At 31.3% G+C, this 22,069-nt stretch overlaps 1 protein-coding gene across 4 annotated transcripts in view; it reads right to left on the bottom strand.

Annotated features, from left to right (window-relative positions):
* LOC129916382 (sodium/potassium-transporting ATPase subunit alpha) overlaps positions 1 to 14,434 on the bottom strand; it is a 67,274-nt gene extending 52,840 nt beyond the window's left edge. For 3 of the 4 annotated variants that reach the window (XM_055996278.1, XM_055996280.1, XM_055996279.1), the window contains exon 1: positions 14,318 to 14,420. In XM_055996278.1, coding sequence (XP_055852253.1) covers positions 14,318 to 14,341 — 24 coding nt within the window. In that variant the 5' untranslated portion in view covers positions 14,342 to 14,420. Of the gene's footprint in view, positions 1 to 14,317 lie in introns of all 4 variants that reach the window. The other variant, XM_055996284.1, reaches the window with a different exon arrangement.
* Between the last annotated feature and the right edge of the window lie 7,635 nt (positions 14,435 to 22,069).

Here is a 22,069-nt window from a genome sequence, read left to right as displayed (position 1 = left end):
TCAAATATACAATGCTGCTTACTATCAATAAAGCGGCATATGCATCCTATGCCACTATACATGAGTGTTACTTGCATCGAAGAAACCGAACAGCTTTCCATTCTCGGTATGTGCATTACAAACCACCATCTATGGAATAAACACGAAGATGCTAAACAAATTTCTCCTTGAATTTCTCATTGCAGAATTTTCATCCATAGATGTTGAAACACCCTCCCTTAGCGTGTTCCATGAGAAAATCTGTGATATAACAAGAAATAAAAGAGGTTCTAGGAACATGATCGCCAACTACAGGCCAATCTCTTCTTAACATCCTAAGTAAACTCTTGTATAAGCTGATATCAACTTAAGTTTTACAGCGCAAACCAAATGCAGTTCCGGGTTTAGGGAAATACATTCCACACTAGATTCTGATGTTTCATTAAAATATAACCTCAGCTCTAAACAACATCAATTTACCTCACAAGCTTTATGGATAAATTAAAAAAAAATTTACAATGAAATACATCGGAGCCTTTTCTGCTAAAGCATGATTAACCAACCGATTGCAACGAGATTCACATCCGGGAAACTGTGTGAGTTGACCCAGATAAAATCATTAAAATTGGAACTATGCCTAAGGAACAGGAGGACAAGACAGACGTTCAGTTGGAAACTGTAGAATCATCACATTGACACTCCCACATGAAACTAAATTGCAACCCAAACGCAACGCCATGTATCTAGAAATTCTTGAGGACCTTAACCAAAGTTTCCTTCGACCGACAACGTAAAAATACTACAGCAACATGCGAGGAAGTAAAAATCAACAAAAATAATACATATTTACTACAAGTTCTCAGTTTGCATGAATATCAAATTCTTGAGTTTCCAAACGACTATTATATGCGTTAGTTTTTGAATTTCAAAAGACTAACGAAAAAAATGCAAACAAACAATCCAATTCATGCGACCTCACTCCTACACTTTATTAAAAGTGTTTCGTTTGCAATCAAATCATGTTATTATTTTATTCTCGACCTTGATTACTTGATTCGCGCGTTCCCGACACTGTTGTGTGATGTCCCACATTCGGGAACGTTAAGTTTTGCCACCACCACCGAGACCGACCAACATATGCCTACCTATATCTACCTACCTACTCAGAGATTGAATTTGCTTTGTGTGAGAAGCATGCTTCTATGGAACCAACAAGCGTTTTCACAGCATGTCACATAGCATTTGTTTAGCTTGTGACAAGGTTTGATTTCATTTCATTTCATAGAAAGGTTCATGTATGTAGAAGCTTATAACAATGATGATGATGAATAGGGACGACTGAACTGACAACGATGATATGAAACGGCTCTCAGCTCAAGTCTAAAGTGAAATAAAAACTAAAATTAAAAGACGACAAAAAAAAACACAACATTTCTACAATTGAAAAATTGAACGCCTCGAGAAAATGACTGTGATTGTCGTCACAAAAACTTAAGCTCGAGAGCAAAAGAAATAATAAAAAAAAATATATCGCACGGCTCCGGTAGCAATGAAGGCTATTATCATATTTACGGGAAAAGTATTTCCTCCTATACACGGGTACATATACAAATAAATAAAGATGCTTCACACTTATGCAAAAATATAAAACAACCCTGTTAGATAGCCAGCAAATAGTGTAAGATATATAGGTACTTTAATTCAGCATATCACTTTCCGTCTCTTTTCTAATCAACGAAGAAGGAAATTTTTTGAATTTAATTTCTGTTTATAGGAGGTTCTTCTAGTATCGCAATGTCAAGACGATTTAATGAATTGTTGTCAGTATTGAACGAGATGGGGGATAATTCGAGGTTTCTGAATATTCTTCGGATGAGACTAATTGCTCGATGCTGTAAAATTCATGCCAATCCGGTTTTTCATAAGTCAGATTGGTTAATTGCTAAAAACAGACAGAACTGCACAGCGCAATATAAGAAATTATGAAACCTATAACCAAACTTAAGAACAATAGCCCGTTTGGCTGTGAAGTTCCGAAACTCTGCAAAAATGAAGGAAATGGTTGTTTGTGCACATGCACCCAATCATTAACCAAGTATGGATGAAAGGAAACACGGCCGATTACTGTTCAATCAGCTGTATATCCCATTTTTTTAACCTTGTTCTAAAGAGTGCGTGAAACAAGTACATGTCAGCATGGAAACAAGTATTTTCAACAAATCAAAGCATGTCCAAGTAGTACTTTTCGTGCAGACTTATAATTCGCTGGTTGTACTTGGAGGTTTTTCGATAAAAAGACAAAAGTATGTCTTGCCTTGTTGAATTAGCCGCCAGAAAATATCGAGATCACTATGAAAACGCTGGTAGTTCAAAAGGGATTACCTGTGGATGTGCCCAATTGCAGTGGAACCAGGTACTATAGCCTTGTTGGAAACTTTGAAGCAGATATCCTGACCGAAGTTCGAGATGCAGTCAACATAAATCGACTGAAGCTTCGACTTCTGCTAGCAAAGATTCCAGATCCTTCTCAGGAACACCACTCTCGATGGCACGACTTACTCAGCTACTTATGAAGATGAGGGAGGTTGCGTACAACTATTTCCTAAGACATCCTCAGAACCTTATGGATGAAGCAACTTCCATGATGTTGCTTCTGTCTCGAAACCCTCCATTGTTCTGTCATTTCTGAATTACAAAATCAGATTACTCTTCTCCAAAAGCAAATTGAGCAATTCTATCAGGAAGAAATCCAAGACCAGGAATTCAAATATATTCTACTACCAACTTCGATTTGACAAAGAGGTTAGAAAGTGCCAAGTACCTCTTCTGTTTCGGAGATGATACTAATATGCAATCAGCGACTAGCCAGCCGCAGACACCATAAGTCGCCTTTACTTCAATGAGAAGTGAGGGTATTGATTTGCAAGGTACGTAGGCTTTAGGCAAGCCGACTTTAAACTTCTCAACTTCTAATAACCAATCAAATACCGGGCTTTCCGATTGATATCGAAAATGGTGTTCTGTTTTGTATCCACAGATCTTCAACAAAAATACTATTTCAAATTTGAAAACACAAAATTCGGCGAAGCATGCTGAAAATAAAATGAACTGTCAAATTGAATTTAAGTGAATTGAATGGATTTGAATTACCTTTTAAAAAACGGAAAGTTCATTGATAATCTCTGGTTTTTCTTTACATTCTGCTTGGATATTATTAACCTGCACATTAATTTTGTACACCTTTAATTTGCCATCTGTGTTTTCACCTTTCAATCAGACTGTATTTTGCTAGCATTTATGATGCACAATACTGTTTTTGATAAGCGTATAGATAAAATGACGTTGAAGAATTAATGATGCGGTCGGGTCGGTCTTATAGGAAAATCCCCAAAAAGCTTTGAAATAATTTTTCGGCGAATTCATTTTCATTTCGACGCCAGAGTGTGTTGTTTATTAATATAAAAATGTATAAATATAAAAACAACATGTATTATGTATGAGTATGTGTAGTTTCCAATACAACTGATTGACGATTAAATGTATTAGGCTTTGGGATGACGCACATTCGTGTTTATTTTTTATTTTTTTTGTCAAGTAGATACCCATGTAAGACAGTTTGTCTCCCTTTTCTTTACAATAACTTCTCAGTATTTCATCAAGAAACCAATGAAGGAATACAATTGAGTAAGGTGGTTCACGGAGAACTCATCCTAAAAAAAATCAACTACAAGGATAACTTTTATATAGCTCAGACAATTTGACTAAGTTGTGAAATGTCAAGACTGATGTATGATGATTCATCGAATTTTCAAGGAACCAAAAATAAAGACAAGCAAAAATGTGTCCTGTGATTCAAATAAAAGGATACTTCATAAACAGATAACAAAATCACAACTGTACATGGTTTATCATGTAGAAAATAATGTTATGGGAGGAGATACAAATTTAATATGACATTTACTTGATAGGTAAACATGAATACTTTAGATAAAAAAAAAAAACTTAGTTTGATTTGGAAGAGGGACCATGAGGAATATACAACAATAATAATGTATATTAAAATAATGTTTTCTTAAGATCAGGAAATCCTTGAATTTATTTATGGGAGAGAAGTTAAAAACATTAGCCTCTCTCGAATCTCAGATGGTTGAGAGAAAACGGGCAAGAATAAGAAGAAAATGAAATTCTGTTCTCAATTATCATTGATCCTGAGTAAACATCAGAATGTTCTCTAATTCTATACGCCCAAAATCATAATTTTTAAACAAGGGAAACAGTTGAACTCTCTTTAAAGAAATCTTTTTTGACCATTTTTCAAGATGCAAACATACATTGTGGTAACTAAAACTGAAGTTGGGCTCCACTTAGAAAGCACTACATGTTTCTGTTACTTCATTTGGAAACTTACTATATTTTCAAAACGGCTGAAAAATTCATGAAGAAACATCTGCTGGCCAATTGAATACAATTCATCTATGGAGTATCTTCCCGAATCAAATTTTATGTTATGACGCTCAGTTAACAAAATTGAGTGCAAAAACTGGCAGTCTCACTTATGGTAGACAACTCAAATGTAATAGATAGATACAAGATAGATGTTTTAAGATGGCCAGACTTAATCTTCTGTACAAATTATTGTTACGCTCAAAAATTGTTAAGTAATTTGTCTTTTAAATTTTGTAAGTGATATGCAGTCGTTTGATGCTTCAATGCAAAAATGTTCAATTAGGCATTCCCATTTTGTGAATCGAGACGGGAAATTATTGTTGCAGTGACAAAGCTTTGTCACTGAAATTACTTGGTTCAGTTTTTATTGGTTCAAAGATCTAGTACTATGACTTTAAAAGGCTGCCACAACTAAAAGCACAGATTACTGCCGTACTGGCTGGACCTCATGGCTTTGCTTGACAAAGGTAATAAAATCTTATGTAACAATATTCTTTATAAACCGCAGATATAACAACACCATGATGTAATCAACTAAAATCGATTTATTTAAGTTAATTGACACAGATGCACACTTCGGAAGCTATTAAACAACAACAATAAAAGATGTTTAAGGTTTTGCTTTAAATCAAGAGAAAACTAGTATACAATTTTATGATAACTAAATGAATAAGCATACCTACGTTTTTCTTATTTAGCTTCAATAAGTTATTATTTTTTTTTCTTTTAATTTGACAGGCTTTTCATCTGTAAGTTTCAATTAATTAAAAAAAAGAAAAACATTAATTAATAGAAAACCTGTCAAGAAAAACAATTTCCATATTGATTATACAAAATACTAATCTGTTTTTGAACAAAACTCACTCAAGCCTTTAAATAAAATTGATTATCCATGCCAAAATATATACCTTCTCTAAATAGCCTGTAACTTAGTCAATGAATATTATTGCCGAAAATAAACATTATAAAGTTTTTCTTTTTTTTTTTTGAATTGTACTGTAAAATATATTGACCTCGAGATTTGACTGACGTACATTTTCATTTTCATGTTGTATTTTGTATATTTGCCATGTTTCACTTTCATGTGAATCAATAATAATAATATACTCCAGCTAAATGTAAATGATTAGTTGTATTCGACGATAGTCGGTTGGTCTGTAGAACAAATTTTTGGTTGGACTCATGGCATTAAGCACAAGCCGCCAACAACTAAATTTGCCACACCCGAAATAAAGATATGTATTTTTGTATCTAAATATTTTATTCGCACAATCGATTATTTGAATTCATAACAAATCTCTCAACAGAATTTGGCGTATTTGTTTAGACAAAAAATCTTTGTTTAATTTGATATTCAAGTGCTTTTATAAATATTTGAAGCATGATTTAATCAAATCAGATTATCTTGAATAGTTAGTTAATTGCTGTTATCAAAGCCTTATCATAACTATTGCAGATTATCAGAGCAGAGGGTCTATAAAACCAAAGTATCACATTGAAGTCAACCTATTGGTTGTGAACCCATTGTTGCCGACGAAACATCGTAGTAGAGTTGCAAGCGGTACCGAGAATTTGAGAATTTGGAAAAATCACTTCTGCTATCTCTACAACAATGATGACGAAGACTACTCTGCCCAAAGGCTGATTGCATCATCAATGTCGACGATGAAGGACAACATTTCCGAACCCCCTAACCTGGACGAAGAGAAGGAAGTCTTATTCAAGCTAAAGTTCATTAAAGCAGCCCAAGCTTTCGGGCTTACTGCCGACCTATTTAAATTAGTTTAAAAAGGAAACTCTCAGTCTCCTTAAGATCACCTATAAGATCTTCTCTGTGAACGTCCGAAGCCCTTCTTTAACAATCTGATAATGGTTTTAGACAAGGAGATGACGCGCTGTCATGTGACTTATTTATAAAGTCCATCTTTAAAAAGTCCATTCAGCTGTTTGCATATGCCGATGATTTTGCCATAGTCGGAAGAATACCGCGTGATGTCAGTGGAGCTTTTATGAGCGAAGCGGAAGCGGCAAAAATAAAGATCAATGGAACATAGAAGCTGTCGTCTAAAAAGAACACTCAACAAGAACGTATTGGTCACCATGTCCAGCCATTATTTCGAGGTACATATTAAAGTACTTGGTCTTCCAACGGTCAATTTGGAGTGCAAAAGTGGAAGCAATTGGCCAATACCCGAATCGAAAATGAATTGTGCAGCACAACAAAGACGCTGGTCACCCTATTTTAGCGAATGAAAAACGTCACTGATTAAAACGGCACAGACAGAAACTCTAGGATCCGTTGGAAAATCACAATTTAAACAAATAATACGGTTAAATCATTTGACTTCTAGTAGCTATAAACTAAATTCAACATAAAAAAAATATTCATATTTCAAAACCCAAGCCTTACCAACCAAAAGCAGATCACATTAATATATATATTTACAACATGGGTTGGGCTTATATGATATAGAGAATAGTGTCTATGCTACATAAAATAATAAATAAACCCCAAACTTTTAACCGTAGTATTTTCATTTTGGTACTTTGGGTAGAACGTGAGAATATGTAATCAAATGTGTCACGTCTTTATTAAGTTTATGGAATGGAAACATGTTATAGCGAATAAAAGCATGGATTGGCAATATTGAAATCCTTACGATTAGGTACTATATTTTAGTTAATCACATCAAAATTTTAATAAAGTTTCGTTAAGAATGTTGAAGATAGTTTCTTAGACTGTAAAACAGACACTAATAATTGAGGAAATAATTTAGACAATATTTTTGCACAAGATTTCAGTAAATTTATTTGGATCTTTGGGCTTCGGGTTAAGCCAATTTCAAGGATATAAATGCAAAAAGAGGTGCATCAATTGAAGCCTTTTAGGAATATACCATCAACTGGTAATGTGTGATTTTGAAAATGGCTGACTCGAAAATGATATCGAATGAGATTTTAAAGCACACAACACCTTAAAAATAGAAATATGTATGTAAATGTTAAACCCTGCAAAGGGAGTAACAGCTTTGAGCAACTCAACCATAAAAAATAACTAATTTCTTCATTGTCTCAGTATTCGATCGAAAATATTCAAAGGCATACTTTTTTCGATTTATAATGAGAATATAATTTTCAAGAGCTCCAAAGTACTGTTTAAGAAATTATAAAGAAACAAAATCTTCCATTCACACAATTATTATTGCGTAACAGGTCTAAGCAAAAACACACAGCGAATGTACTTCACTTACTTATAATTACATTTCACCCGTTTTAAAATAATAAAAACAATTTGTTTTTTTTTTTCGTTTACGTTTGCATTTAAAAAAGACGTTACTCATATTATTCGTATTATCGATTGAGCAACGGGGTAGACACGTGTTTCTTTCTCTTCTATACATGTATATTTACAAATGCACAGTTCGTATTGAGATGTGTCATAAGAATAATATTGTATTAAGGAATTTATAATAAGATTTCCCACGAGAAAGAATGTGCTTATGTTAAATGAAATAGAAATTTTCATTTCTAATTTTTTTTTTTTTTGCTTCAATAAATAACAAATTAAACTGATTAATCAAATGAATCGGGATTTTAATCTATAATATTGTCTGGCAAAGTGACTGTTAATTTGTTTTAATTGGAAGACCTTAAGCTTAAATTTTTGTTGAAAGTCATAAACTTGAAAAATCAAATTTGATAAGAAAATAAATAATGCACTTTTTGTCTAACAATCATGAAACAACACATTAAAAGGTTAATGCATTACATTTGCGATCTAATAGGAAGATCAAGTGTAAATAAAATAACAGCTTAAACATACATCTTCGGGAACTGCAAATTAATCTCAGTGCACTCTGAATCATCATCAGAATGATGAAATTGTATCTGGTTTATGAGCAAAACAAAATCACACTTTTTATCTAGAACTTCAAATTAAATTTCATTAACATATATTTTTTTTATTAATTGTTGTTTATGTTAGAAAACTTTCGGGGTTAATTTAATTTAATGACAAGTAAATTTGTGATTCAGACATAATGATCGTCTTCCTTATTAGTGGATATGAAAAATGATTATAACCTTAAGAATTATGCAAGAACTAATTATTTCTAGCTCTAGATTAGTTCTTTGAAATGCTAGAATTTGATTCACATTCTTTTGCTTGGCAGAGGAGTTAACATGTGTTCAATGATGGCAATAGTTTTTTATGTTCAAAATCAGATCAATTAGTATTACAGATCACCGCACGAGAAGTTTGCGGGTGGCAATGGTGCAGTGCATATAGTGCTTGACTACTAACCTTAGGTATTTTCGTAGGTTTCAGGAAACGCATACCTATACTCTTTCTCAATTTCCAAACGGGAAACAGAAGTATGTACATGCTCCAAAGCTTTTATTCAAGAACTTGTTTGAATTTATAACTCAGCAACGCAGTAAAGTTACATGATATTTGACTAGTTTACTTCAAACATAAAAACTGTATTAGTTTCGGGTAATTTCTGAGGAATTTTGTTTTTTCTTCTATTTAATAAATGGAGGCCTCAAATTTTGCAAGTTTAAGTAATACCTTTTGGATCTGTCCTAATTTTTTTTTTTTATGCATCTCATTCATGATCATTGAAATTTGAAATCAGTGAACTTTTCATCACTGTGAGCTTTCCAAGTCTGCACTTAATGTAGAAAGTGTAACAATTCGTTTCTTCTTTAGAACGACAGAAAAGTTTGTATGTTTGAATTTGAATATCAAAGACATTGCTTATCAAAAAGCTCAATGATTTTATATTCTTGATTAATAGATGTCAGCAGTGAGAAGAATGAGCTTTCGCATTTTGTAGCATTGAAGAATGTTCATTTTTAGTTAATAATATTTCTTTGAGGAAGAAAGTCAGTCTTTTATTTCATAAATATTTCTGTCAATTTAACAAAACAAACAAAAAGTTATACTTTGTTCCATTTTAAACAATTATTCAAAAAGTGATTGTGTTTTTATATTTAAAAAAAAATTATTTTTGTTTTTATGTATTTGTTTGTACATCATAATCGGAAGGTCCTTTATTAATTTTTAATTCTAGGCAATTCCAGCGAAGTTGACCCTAAGGAGCACAAGTAACAAAGTAAAAGTGTAATACAATCCTAGCTTATTGATTTATTTGATTTTTTTTTTTTAACTTTATGAGGAAACTTTTTTAAGCCAAACTTTTTTATTTCAAAAAGAGATAGTACCCTCGATGACTCCCTGGAGTTTTCTTTAAATTTCATGTAAAACATACAAAATATCTCATGAGCACTTTGTTTCGGTTAACAGTTCAACGTTATGATGTAATCACTAGAGGATAATAAAATCTCAAAAATCAAAACAGTTACATAATAGTGGATTAAGGTATATTTAATTGTAATTTTATTCTAACTACTCAATTAGCAAAAAAGCTATGGACAAATGTAAGAAGCCCTTAAAATAAAAAAAAAAAAAACATACAAAATTATTCCCTTTTGGGCGTTTGAGTAGTTTTTTTTTTTTTTTTTAAATAAGCACTTTAGAAGTTTTTGACCACATACGATATTTCTGCATCAAAGAACATAATATTCTACATTTAAACATTTTGTGACTTACTGGCTGAACACAATGGTGAAGCTGAAGCTTGTGATACTGTCAAAGTTGAAAAGTACGAAACCAATACATAGCACTACAATGCCAAGTTGAAGCCGAAGCTGAAGCCGAAGCTGACCACAAGTTGAGTGAACTTCAACTTTTGACTTCATGCTGCGCAGATTTTTTACATTTTTATAGTTTATATGCAGAGTGGAGAGATCAAGTTGAACAAAAATCTGATATAAAATTATTTTAAATGAAAAATTTTTGATTTATTTCAAAACTACCAACTCATTTCCACATTTAGAGCCGTTTGCTCAAACGAAACTTAAAGATTTATGTTCTACATAAAACCTTATGTGACAGTTTACGCAAATAAAAAAGAAATGAATAAGAGTTTATGTTCTACATAAAACTTTTTCGTTTCGTTTCAGCAAATGGCCCTTAGAGAACAATAAATTAGGCATTTTTTTTTTCTTTTTTTTTATTTATTTCTGCCAGCTATACTTGTGAGGCGCTTCACTATTGTGGACGTCTTTTGTGTGTTTTAAATGACAGCTTCTGCTTCAAGCGTTTTTTAAAGCTTCAAGCTTCATCTATTGTGTTCTGGCGTTTAACTTCACTCATACAAAAGAAGTGCGAATTGAATTATACTCAATTTCACTTGTTTCGCCTAAGTGAAATTGATTTCTTGGAATGTTTAATTTTATAAGAAATGTTATAACGAAAGATGCATTCATTTCTTAGATGACTTAGAAATTGAAAATCACCAATTCTTTTGATTTCTTACGTAAGTCCTAGAAACAATCCACTAAATATGTTGGATTTTATGTTCCACCTTATATTCATTAAAAGACAGTTTCTCAAAAAAGTGATAGCAAAAAGGCAATACCAAACTGATTGTAGCGGATATCCCATCGAACAGAGAGATGACATCTTAATCTTATGCAACGATTTTTGGGTTTTACTTGACTAAACCCTCTAAAAATAGAGTTCTGAAGTTTTTATTCTCATATTCTCAAAAACTAAATTGCATAACTGTTTATTCAGTTCATTTAAGGGCCAGTTGTACAAACGTGGTTCAGCCTCGGATCAGGAATTTAACTCGCCGATTTCGGCGGATTAGCAGTGGATCAACTTTGGTTCAAGGATGGATTTAGCTATTTCAACCTACATATATATGAACCTAGAATCATTCTAAAAATCAATTTTACCACCGAATTCAGAAGATAAAAGTTGCTGAACCACGGATTAAATAAGTACAACTGGCCCTAAGTGAACTTAATCAAATTGCGTTTGGCGTCTTTTAGTCCCGATTTTGTGCCAAAGGAAGCTAAGTGGAGCTAAGAAAATATTTCTAACACTGATATTAGAGGTTTTCGATCAATATTTCCCTATAAAATGAACCCAATCATAAACATTACTTAAATAATTCTATTCTTTAAATAATTTATAATTTAAGTCAGATTTCCCAAAAAAAAAAAAAAAAAAAATGGACCATACATACAGTGGTGGCAAAATAATTAGAAACGTTCTCCTTTGTTTACAAAATGTTATTTTTTTTCTTACTATAAATACAAAATATTTAACAAATTTTTAGCAAACATGAGTAACATTTTAGGAAAAAAATTTTAGAATTTATCCAACAAAAGAAAAATATTGCAAAAAATCTAAGATATAGTCCAATTTTGTGTGGAAATATAATTAGAAACACTGAGGAAAAATTATTAAGAATTATCCTGTTTTTGATTTTTAGCATTTACATTTGCAAACCTTGGTGAATTAATTAAACGTACAATTAATAAAAAGGACTGATTTCTATAAGTTGGTTTATGTGGTTGCAGTCCTCGAAAAATGCCACATATTCCGAAGAAAAAAAAAAAAAATAAAACGTCCTTAACAATTCCTGACAGACCAACCCCTTATTTCTGAAAAAAAGGAGGTGCAATAAAAAGGAGATCCTTAATAAAATATCGAGCTCTTCAAATGTCTCTGTTAAAAATGTTTCTAATATTTTTTATTTATATTAAGAACATACATACATTTTGAAAAGAAAGAATGTGTTTCTAATTATTTTTCCACCACTGTACATATGTATATCTCAATTATATTCTTTTTTTTTTTAATATGTATTTCATTTTGGAGTGGATTTAAGCATAATTTCGAGTATTTAAAGCATCCCTTTTCTAAGCTTTCAAACTGCAGCTTGATCTTGATGGCGAGAGGATCATAACTCTTCCAAGTATTACTAATGAACCGCTTATGGGGTTTGCTGTTTGTTTATTTAAAAGCCTATAAGATTTGATTAAATACAACACGGTAATCAGTGATCAGTTAAGACCCAAGATCTTTAACTGAAACCAATTAATATTATTGTTAAAGATTTAGATAAAGAAATTTTATTTAGTACATACAAAAACTAGTAACTATCTAAATTAAATCAATAAATCACTTGATTTGAAAGATCTTATCGAAGATTAAGGAGTTAATATTCAAGTGAAATATGAATAGAAAACAAAACTTACACATATGCAAAAAGAATCTATGTAACTCGGATTTCCTACACCACCTTGAAGCTTTATACAAAACATGTACCATAACAGTAACTATCTAATACAAAAGTACGAAGAGAACTACCATAAATAAATAACAGAAAAATAGGTAGGTACTGTACAAACTATACTATCAACATAAACATGAAAGTACATCGAGTTAGAATAGAAAAGGGCTTAGAGAAAAATACAAAATAAAAACCGGTTGTAATTTAATTGGCGCAGCTTGAATGATAGCGTGTGGCAGTAGCAGCAGCTGCTGCTAGAGGCAAGCCAAGTACCTACCTAATACCTGCATATTTATTACCTATCTACTATACCTTCTGCTGACCTGCCTCTGTGCTCTATTCTAAAGAATTATATTCTACTAATCAATCCTACCATCAATCAGCACTTTCAAAAGAATTATTGCAGCACAACAAAATAATAATATAAAAAAAGAAGAAAACAAGAAAAGGAGCAAATTCAAATGCAGATTCTGGACAGAAACAAGGTACAAAAACTAGAATTTGAAAAAACTAGAATATTCTTATTGAATGATATAGTCTAATAAGAATTTTCTTCTTCTTCTTTCAAAAAATTCATTTAAATCAATAACTTTGACAAGAGTTCACACGATGAAAAACCGGGACTCAAATTCAAAGTTACGTAAGAACTCAGCAAGAAAAAGGCGCTGTCAATACAAAATTTTTGAAATCAATACTTTTATATCGTCGGGGATGTAATTCAACAAAAAATTACGACAAAAATCAGTTAAAATGTAATTAATTTTTCATTACAAAAATGAAAGAAAAGGAAACTTATTGAATCCATTAAGAGGACGAAAAAGAGTCTGCATTGATTGATTCTTAATGACACATTCAAGTGTTCTACTTCTAAGAACACTTTTACATGGAAAAGGGGTGACAACTTCCATGTGTCATGTCCTTGTGGACTGAAAATAATGCTTGTCACTAATTACAAGACTACAAAAAAATCACATAAACAATTAAACCCAGGGGAAAAAAAAACATGAAAATGCCGACGAAGGGTGAGGGTGGCTCTGATATAAGAATTTTGTAAGTAAGGCAGCAGGTAACAATACCTTTTTGCTTATTTACAAAAAAAAAAAAAATAGAATCAAAATTGTTGGAAAAAAGAAGAAGAACCAAAATCTCTTCTGGTTTATTGATCATGAGCACTAACTTGTGCCAAAGAACACGAAGAAAAAAAAAACACCTCCTTTCTGACAAAAGTCGACGAAGACGACGACGAAGAGTGTCAGTGGGGAAAAATCGATGGAAAATCGGTTTCACTAGGAACTTCGATTTTTCCGACGAATGACTTTTTTTTTTTCTTTTAAGCAAAGGAATTTGGATTTGAAATCGGATTTCTTTGGGAACATTGACATTATTTTGTGGTTGATTTTTTTACGCTGAAATCAGCAATAAACTAAAAGCAACCTGCAATGCAGTAAAAAATGTTTAATTAACTGTTGTTTTTTGTTCATTATCGGAGATGAACTTATAACAGCAGCTTTTGGAAACGAACGAACGAAAGGGCGTCGCCGTTTGAATAGAATAGTGTAATTTGAGAGAAAAGTTTTTTTCTTTTTCTTCATTTCTTTTGAATTTACTTAAAAATAACACATAAATATTTTATGAAATCACTTAATTATAAATTGCACTTTAGTTATTAATAATAATTATTATATAAAATATATTAAATAGAATTTAATTTTATATTAAAAATAAAGAAGAACACTTACCTCGTATTCTGACCTTAACGCCATATTCCAATAAACTCGAATGCGAATGCCAACACAAAAATAATACAACAATTTTCAGTGGCAGGTTGGTGTTGTTTTTTTTCAATTTTCCTTTTTTTACCATTTTCTTCTCTATCTATGGGTGTGGTACCAACATGGAGAAATGAAAATGAGAATGTGACAAAAGGACAACAACAAATTTTTGGGGTGAGAAATGTCAAATTGAGTCGAGGTAAGTTTGTTTAGAGGTGAGTTTTATAGTTTTGAGTGCTTGGAAATAGATGGCGCTGTGGATTACAGTAGGTTGGAGAAGAAAATTATTATCAGGCATATTTATTAGATTTTTGTCTACTTAAAACACTGCTTATCTTTTTTCAAATTGTGGGAAATATGCTTTTTTTTTAATAAAAATAAATATCAAACTATTTAAATTTAAGACAATCTATATTTAGACACAAATTTGACAGCTATAAGACAACTACAAAGATGGTTTTTGAACACGTTTTCCAAATTTAAGCAGTTGTTTAAAGTTAAACAGTTTTTATAAATCATAGCATAAGTTTTTAATTAATTTGTTTTTTTAGGCCGTGTGCGAATTGCGTTAAAATGTTGGTTAAAATTTCTACCACGATTAAAATTTGATGTTTGGTTAAAAAAGGGATCAAATTTTTTTTTTCCTGTGCGAATTGGGTTAAAATGTATTAAATGGGACTTTTTTCTTGGTACTACTTTGAATAAAATTCCCTCAAGATAAAACAAAATTACCCTCAAAAATGGTTTTTCTTATGTTCAATTAACTATTTTTTTTTAACAAAACCCAGTTGAAAATATATCAAGTTAAATGTTCTAGTATGAAAATGTAAGAAATTCTCAATTTCACATACTTTTTTACTTGCGATATAGGTACTATATATCAAGTTATGTATTCGTACAAAAAAAAAAAGTTGAGATAACATTTTTCCATAACATTACGATGGTAGAGAATGCCAAAAAAGTGGGTCCCGGAAGTCCGTCTGTCTGTCTGTCTGTCTGTCTGTCTGTCTGTCTGTCAGTCTGTCAGTCTGTCAGTCTGTCAGTCTGTCAGTCTGTCAGTCTGTCAGTCTGTCAGTCTGTCAGTCTGTCAGTCTGTCAGTCTGTCAGTCTGTCAGTCTGTCTGTCTGTCTGTATAAGGAGCTACAGCCTAAACGGATGGACCGATTAATGTCAAACTTGGTGTGTAGCGTTATTTGGCGACTCTCCAGAGGGGTTTTTGGAATTAATTTTTTTGGACAAGGTCTATCTTCTAATGAAAATTTTTTTTTTTGAAAATCATTATTAACGGTACCTGCCATAGAACAGTTTTTTTTAAATCCGATTATCTCCGAAAGTGCTTATTCTATTTCAACGAAACTTTTTGTAATGAAGAATTTATATAATTTAAATATAAGTTAAAAGCAAAATTTTGAAAAAAATACTTTTTGGATTTTTAAAAAAATTTTGAAAATTTTTTTTTGAAAAATCCAATTTTCGAAAACGGGACATTAAATTTTTTTGAAATTTTGTGTTTAGATGTTGATCAGTGATTTCTACAAAATGGCATACCAATTTTATTTTAAAACTTTTTTTCCAAGAAATTATTTATAAAAAATTAGTTTTTTAAAAAACGGCTCTAACGATTTTGAAATTTTTTTTTCTAAAAATGCATGTTAGTATATCAGTCAAAACTGCATACTTGGTTTTTTATATTATTTTTTTAAAAAACGAATTTCCTTTTTTTTTCTTTCCCATATATTTAGATTTTCCAAATTTCTATATAAAAAGTCTTTAAAATTTAAGCAACTTGAACTCTAAGAGCAAGTACGTGCGACCCCAGTCGTGCAATTTATTTTTATTTTATCGATAAATTCCCATTTCATTATGATCAAAAAGAAATTTATTAATTCAGTCCAGTGCCGAATTAACCATGTCATGGGCCCCTAGGCAATGCAATTCTCGGGCCCTTTTTCGATGGTTTTTCAATACCATAAGCTCTTTTTAAATTAGGTTAGAAATTTGTGAAGGTAACTACCTGAGGACTAATCGGCTATAATCTGGTGTCATATCATGCCATTTTATAAATGTTAACTAAAACTTTTGATACATCTTAGAAAACAACTATTTCTTGAAAATTGGCCTTATCCCGAACATCGGCATTATTTTCTGTCGCCATTATTGCTAATGAATTTAATCGCTTTTGCAAGATTGAAGAACGCAGACAATTTTTAAAATTTTTAGTTTTGAAAAATGATGTTCCCCAGTCGCGTTAGAAATCATCAAACTTCTGGACATTTTTAAAGCTACCATAACATTTGGGAATGTTATTGGACCATTTTATCCGATATCAATTTGAGTTACTTAAAAGCATGCGAAATCTAAGATTTTTCTGACGTATCCTCTGATTAGTGGAGTCAAATTAGCTTTATACCTCGGAATCCAGGGAAAGTCGATGCATCTGAAAAACGAGTATAGGGCTGCATTATAAAAGGGTCAAATAAGAAAGTTAAAAAAAAAATTTCACCGCTCTCGATTACAACAGTTTTTATGGACCGTTTACTGTCATTCCGTATGCAAGCGTCAATCGGAATTGCTGCCTCATTTTAGATTTTGATCAAACTTTGTAGGGATGTTCTCTAGGACTGTAAGGAAGCAAATCCATGATTATTTAATTTTAAGTTGCGTGGTTTCCCCGCTACCCGCATTCGAACTTTTTCAGAAGGTCATTTTTATATTATTATAGCTTTGCGTCTACTAAAGATATCTTTTTGTTTGAAACGCCATTTTAAAGCTTAAGAGTAGTAATTTTTGAATATATATTAAAAAATTACGTAATAATTATCCCTGAATTAAAAATAATTTTTGAAAAACTGGTAATTTTGCTGATTTTTCATGGTTTTTGACTGGCTCCAGAACCATGGCTATTATATGTAGGAAGCTTATACTTACCAAATATTAAATATAGATATTTTTCAACAAAATAAATCTAAAATGAACTCGATGGCTGTACTCCTTATGCAAAAATTTTAAGTTCAAAGTTTTGAGTTTTTTGAAAAAATATTTTTTTATACTATGATTTTTTACGATTTGACTAAAGATAGAAACATGAAACTAACAGTGTGTTAAGTTGAAACTTTTAACTTTAAGTCCTCTAAATAAAATTGTGTTATTTTCATATCTTCTTAGTGTACCGCTTGTTTGAAAATTCGCAAAAATGCTAAAAAGCCAAAAAAACCCCTATTTAAGGCTATGATTGCACTATGTTTGACTTAAGATAGAAGCATGAAATTAATAGTATATTTATTTCGTACTCTTAGCTTAACACACTGTAAGTTTCACATTTCTTCGTTTAGTCAAATCGTAGAAAATGACAGTATAAAAATTAGCTTTTTTAAAATACTCAATACTTTGAACTTAAAATTTTTACATAAGGAGTACAGCCATCGAGTTCATTTTAGATTTATTTTGTTGAAAAATATCTATATTTAATATTTGGTAAGTATAAGCTTCCTACATATAATAGCCAAGGTTCTGGAGCCAGTCAAAAACCATGAAAAATCAGCAAAATTACCAGTTTTTCAAAAATTATTTTTAATTCAGGGATAATTATTACGTAATTTTTTAATATATATTCAAAAATTACTACTCTTAAGCTTTAAAATGGCGTTTCAAACAAAAAGATATCTTTAGTAGACGCAAAGCTATAATAATATAAAAATGACCTTCTGAAAAAGTTCGAATGCGGGTAGCGGGGAAACCACGCAACTTAAAATTAAATAATCATGGATTTGCTTCCTTACAGTCCTAGAGAACATCCCTACAAAGTTTGATCAAAATCTAAAATGAGGCAGCAATTCCGATTGACGCTTGCATACGGAATGACAGTAAACGGTCCATAAAAACTGTTGTAATCGAGAGCGGTGAAATTTTTTTTTTTAACTTTCTTATTTGACCCTTTTATAATGCAGCCCTATACTCGTTTTTCAGATGCATCGACTTTCCCTTGATTCCGAGATTTTACAAATTTTATGTCTAATTTGACTCGACTAGATTGCAACATCTCGTTACTAAACTCTGGTTCGATGTCGTCGGAATAATATTCCATGAATTTTGTACAGGCTTCTTTGCCAATGTTAATTTCAATTGCACTTCCTACTTGAATTTCATATCTAAAATAAATATTACCAATCTAAATCTTGCTAATAAAACCCAATAAAGGATTTGACATGACTGGGAGTTTTTGAAAATTCGAACACATTTTTTTGTAGAATTGAATTACAAAGTGGGGCCCCTGTATTTTCTCTATTTATTTTCGAATAGACTAGCAATATTTTTTTTTTTTGTAAGAAGAGATTTCATGTTTAAACATGGAAAGAATAACGCTTATATCCATATAAGAAGGTATTTTTTTCATTGAATTTTGATTTTAAATGTTTTAAAAAGAACTTTTGGACGTGATTTTGAGCTGTTCTGGGTTGATTTTCCCTTTTTCTCTTATCAAAAATCCCGAAAAAAAAACGAGAAAAATCCCTCAATCTGGCACTGCTGCATTATAACGACATACACACCTTCATATATATTAGGGCTTTCGTTATTTTTGAATCATGGTCCTAAGTGGACAAACTGTTTCTAAATAATAAAAAAAAAGTCTCCTAATTTTTTCAGATTTTTATTTTGACGCTAGATGGCGCCCCAAGAGGGTTAAAGTTTGAAATAGGTATATGTTGACTTATTAGGCCATTTTTTTATATATATAGCCTAAATTTAAAACTTTTTGATGAGGTTTCTATTCTATATTAAATACCCTTTTCAAAAAGGTATAAGCCATTTTTCTAGGACTAGGGGTTTAGTCAGGCCATGCATGTCTTTTTTGGATTTTATTTTATTTTTCTTGCTACTCCTTGTTTTAATAAAACAAGCTTAGTTTAATAGACCCAAAAAAGACATACATGTCCTGACCAAACCCCTAGTCTTAGAAAAATGGTTTATACCTTTTTGAAAAGGGTGTTTAATATAGAGTAGAAACCTCATCAAAAAATTTTAAATTTTGGCTATATATAAAAAAAATGGCCTTATAAGTCAACTTATACCTATTTCAAATGAGAAAAAACTTTAACCCTCTTGGGGCGCCATCTAGCGTCAAAATACAAATCTGAAAAAATTTGGGGTTTTTTTTTATTATTATTTAGAAATAGTTTTTCCACTAATAATATACTTATAAATATTATATATACTTATACAATGTTTTGATGATTTGGAAACGATTTTTGTTCTTCTTTTTTTGTTGTTCTATTTTCTTATTTTTATTGCAAATACAAATGTAAAGCTGTTTTTTATTGAAGGTACAACGCCAAGAAACTTTGTTTGTTCGTAGTCAGGGCGAGGGGCCCTTAGCTGAAGTGGGGCCCCTAGGCAGCTGCCTAGTTTGCCTTGAGGCTAATCCGGCACTGATTCAGTCTTCTAACACTAATTCGTAGTTCTCCAGCTGCCAACAAAATAGAAATATAAAAAATAAAAAACAAACAAACAATTATTTCAAATTATTATTTCAAGATGAATATTAATTTGAGGAAGTACTTTGTATTAATACTCTTAACATTTCTTAAAATATCAACGCATTATAACAAAAATAATTTCAAATCTATCTTGATCTTTCTATCTTGAGAAACGTCAAATTTTAACCACTAGTGTCAAATTTTACCCTGCTCCGCAGCTGGGTAAATTTTAACCCATTTTATTCACCATGCTAGTGTCAAATTTTAACCAAACGTCATATTTTAACCAACATTTTAACGCAATTCGCACACGGCCTAAAGGAAAGCAAACTTCCTTTTAATGGCATAATGTTTAACAGAATTCGCACGTACTTGATCTTATGGTAAAAGTAACTGTAATGTTTAACCTTTTTGTTGAACAATATTAGTTTGTATAATAGGTAGTTAAATACCGTTTTAAATGATCTTTTACAGATTTCTTGAATAAAAGAGTGTTTTTAGAAAAAACAAAATCGAAAATCGTTAGCGTCGTTTAAAAAAAAAATAAATAATTTTTTATAGGTACTTAAAAGTTTTTCAACATTTTCCAAAAAAAAAATTGGCATGTATTTTAAAGAAAATATTATTTAATACATAAAAACGAAGTTTCAATAAAATTCATCAATCCGTTTTCATAAAAATTGAATAAAAAAAAATTTCTTTAATTAAAAAATTTCAAAAATGTTTTTTTGAAAATTGTATGTATTTTTTATAATATAACGTTTATTTTAACGTTTTGGTATAAAAATTTAGGATGAAATCTGCTTTGTTGTATACGAGAAATTCATAAATTAAAAAAAAAACCGTTTTATATGGCAGGTACCGTTAATAACCCTACAAAAAATATTTGTTTTATTTCAAAAGAAGATTCTTATGTGTAACACTAAGCAAAAAAATTTTAATCAAAATCGTTAAAGCCGTTTTTGAAATAAATTAATTTTTCTATTTCCGTTATATGACTCCCGACTAACAAATTTGCTTCTATAAAGCTTTACAGGTGGTAATGTAGATCCTGTAAAGCTTTATAGAAGGGAAATTGTTTGTTGGGCAGGTACCGTTAGTTTTGGTCCTAAACAAAAATTTCAATTTGTCCTCTTAGGGAATCACTCAAAACTGTGAACTACCAAGTTTGAAGAAAATCGCTCCATTCGTTTAGTAGCTCGAGGTAATTACAGATGGACAGACAGACTGAATTATGCCCGACCCACTTTATTTTTGGCATTGATTGGAAGTGTTCATTCATGCGATAGTGAAAAACTCTGGGTAAACCTGATAAAACGAAAAATGTGGTGAGCGAAATGTCAAATCCATAGAAAATTTTGACACATTTGACACATAGGGACCATTTTTATGTGGATCTGGATCATATTATACTCGTTAAACAAAAACAACACATAATTCTGCTTTCTGATATTGGTACGGTGACCATATTTCTGGAAGCGAAACCCGGGACAGATGAAAAATATTTTTTAAATTAAAATCAGGGGAGCTGTTTTTTAACATTTTAATTTTATTTTAAATGATTTTGAAATTGTATTATCTTTAACACAACTTTTAACATGTCCTTAGAAACTTATCTGGGTTCTTTACTCTTCCATATGTTGTTCTTTATTCGAAAACATTTTACCTGGTGTAGCAACCTGACAAACAGAAGCTGGAACTTAATAATTGACGAACATTTAAAAAAAACTAAAGCCTACTCTAGATGCGAAACGAAAATTCTCATATAAAACCAGCACAAAATTTTGCTTTTCATAGCACAGTACGCAGATTAGGTAACGAATTTCTTACCTGTGCTAGAATCTTAGAGGATATAATATATGGAGTGCTTGTTCCTATACCTAATACATTGTAACGCCATATGCATGGATAGGGGTCGCTGCCTTCGTTTTTCAGTGTGATTCCGGTTCCGCAGCTGTAAATAAACACGCTTGTTGATGACAGCCATCAAATGAAAATAAAATGGAGGCATGCACTCATCGAAAAACTTAAAGAAACTAGAGCCCTCTATAAAAGCTTCACGGAACTAACAGCACAAGCACTCCATATATTATATCCTCTAAGGCTAGAATATATGGTGATTTTTCAATCGTTTGTCACTCCGATATATTTGTCCAGGCAATTTTTCTTGCAGCAAAAGTTTTTTTACTTTGGAGACTTAGAAAAATTTTCGTTTTGCTTCAGAAGCGTACTATTTATCGGAAAA

The sequence above is a fragment of the Episyrphus balteatus genome, chromosome 3 (genome assembly GCF_945859705.1).
Source record: "Episyrphus balteatus chromosome 3, idEpiBalt1.1, whole genome shotgun sequence".
NCBI lineage: Eukaryota > Metazoa > Arthropoda > Insecta > Diptera > Syrphidae > Episyrphus > Episyrphus balteatus.
The sequence above is the reverse complement of the archived record's forward strand: the minus strand, read 5'-3'. Positions and strand labels throughout refer to the sequence as shown.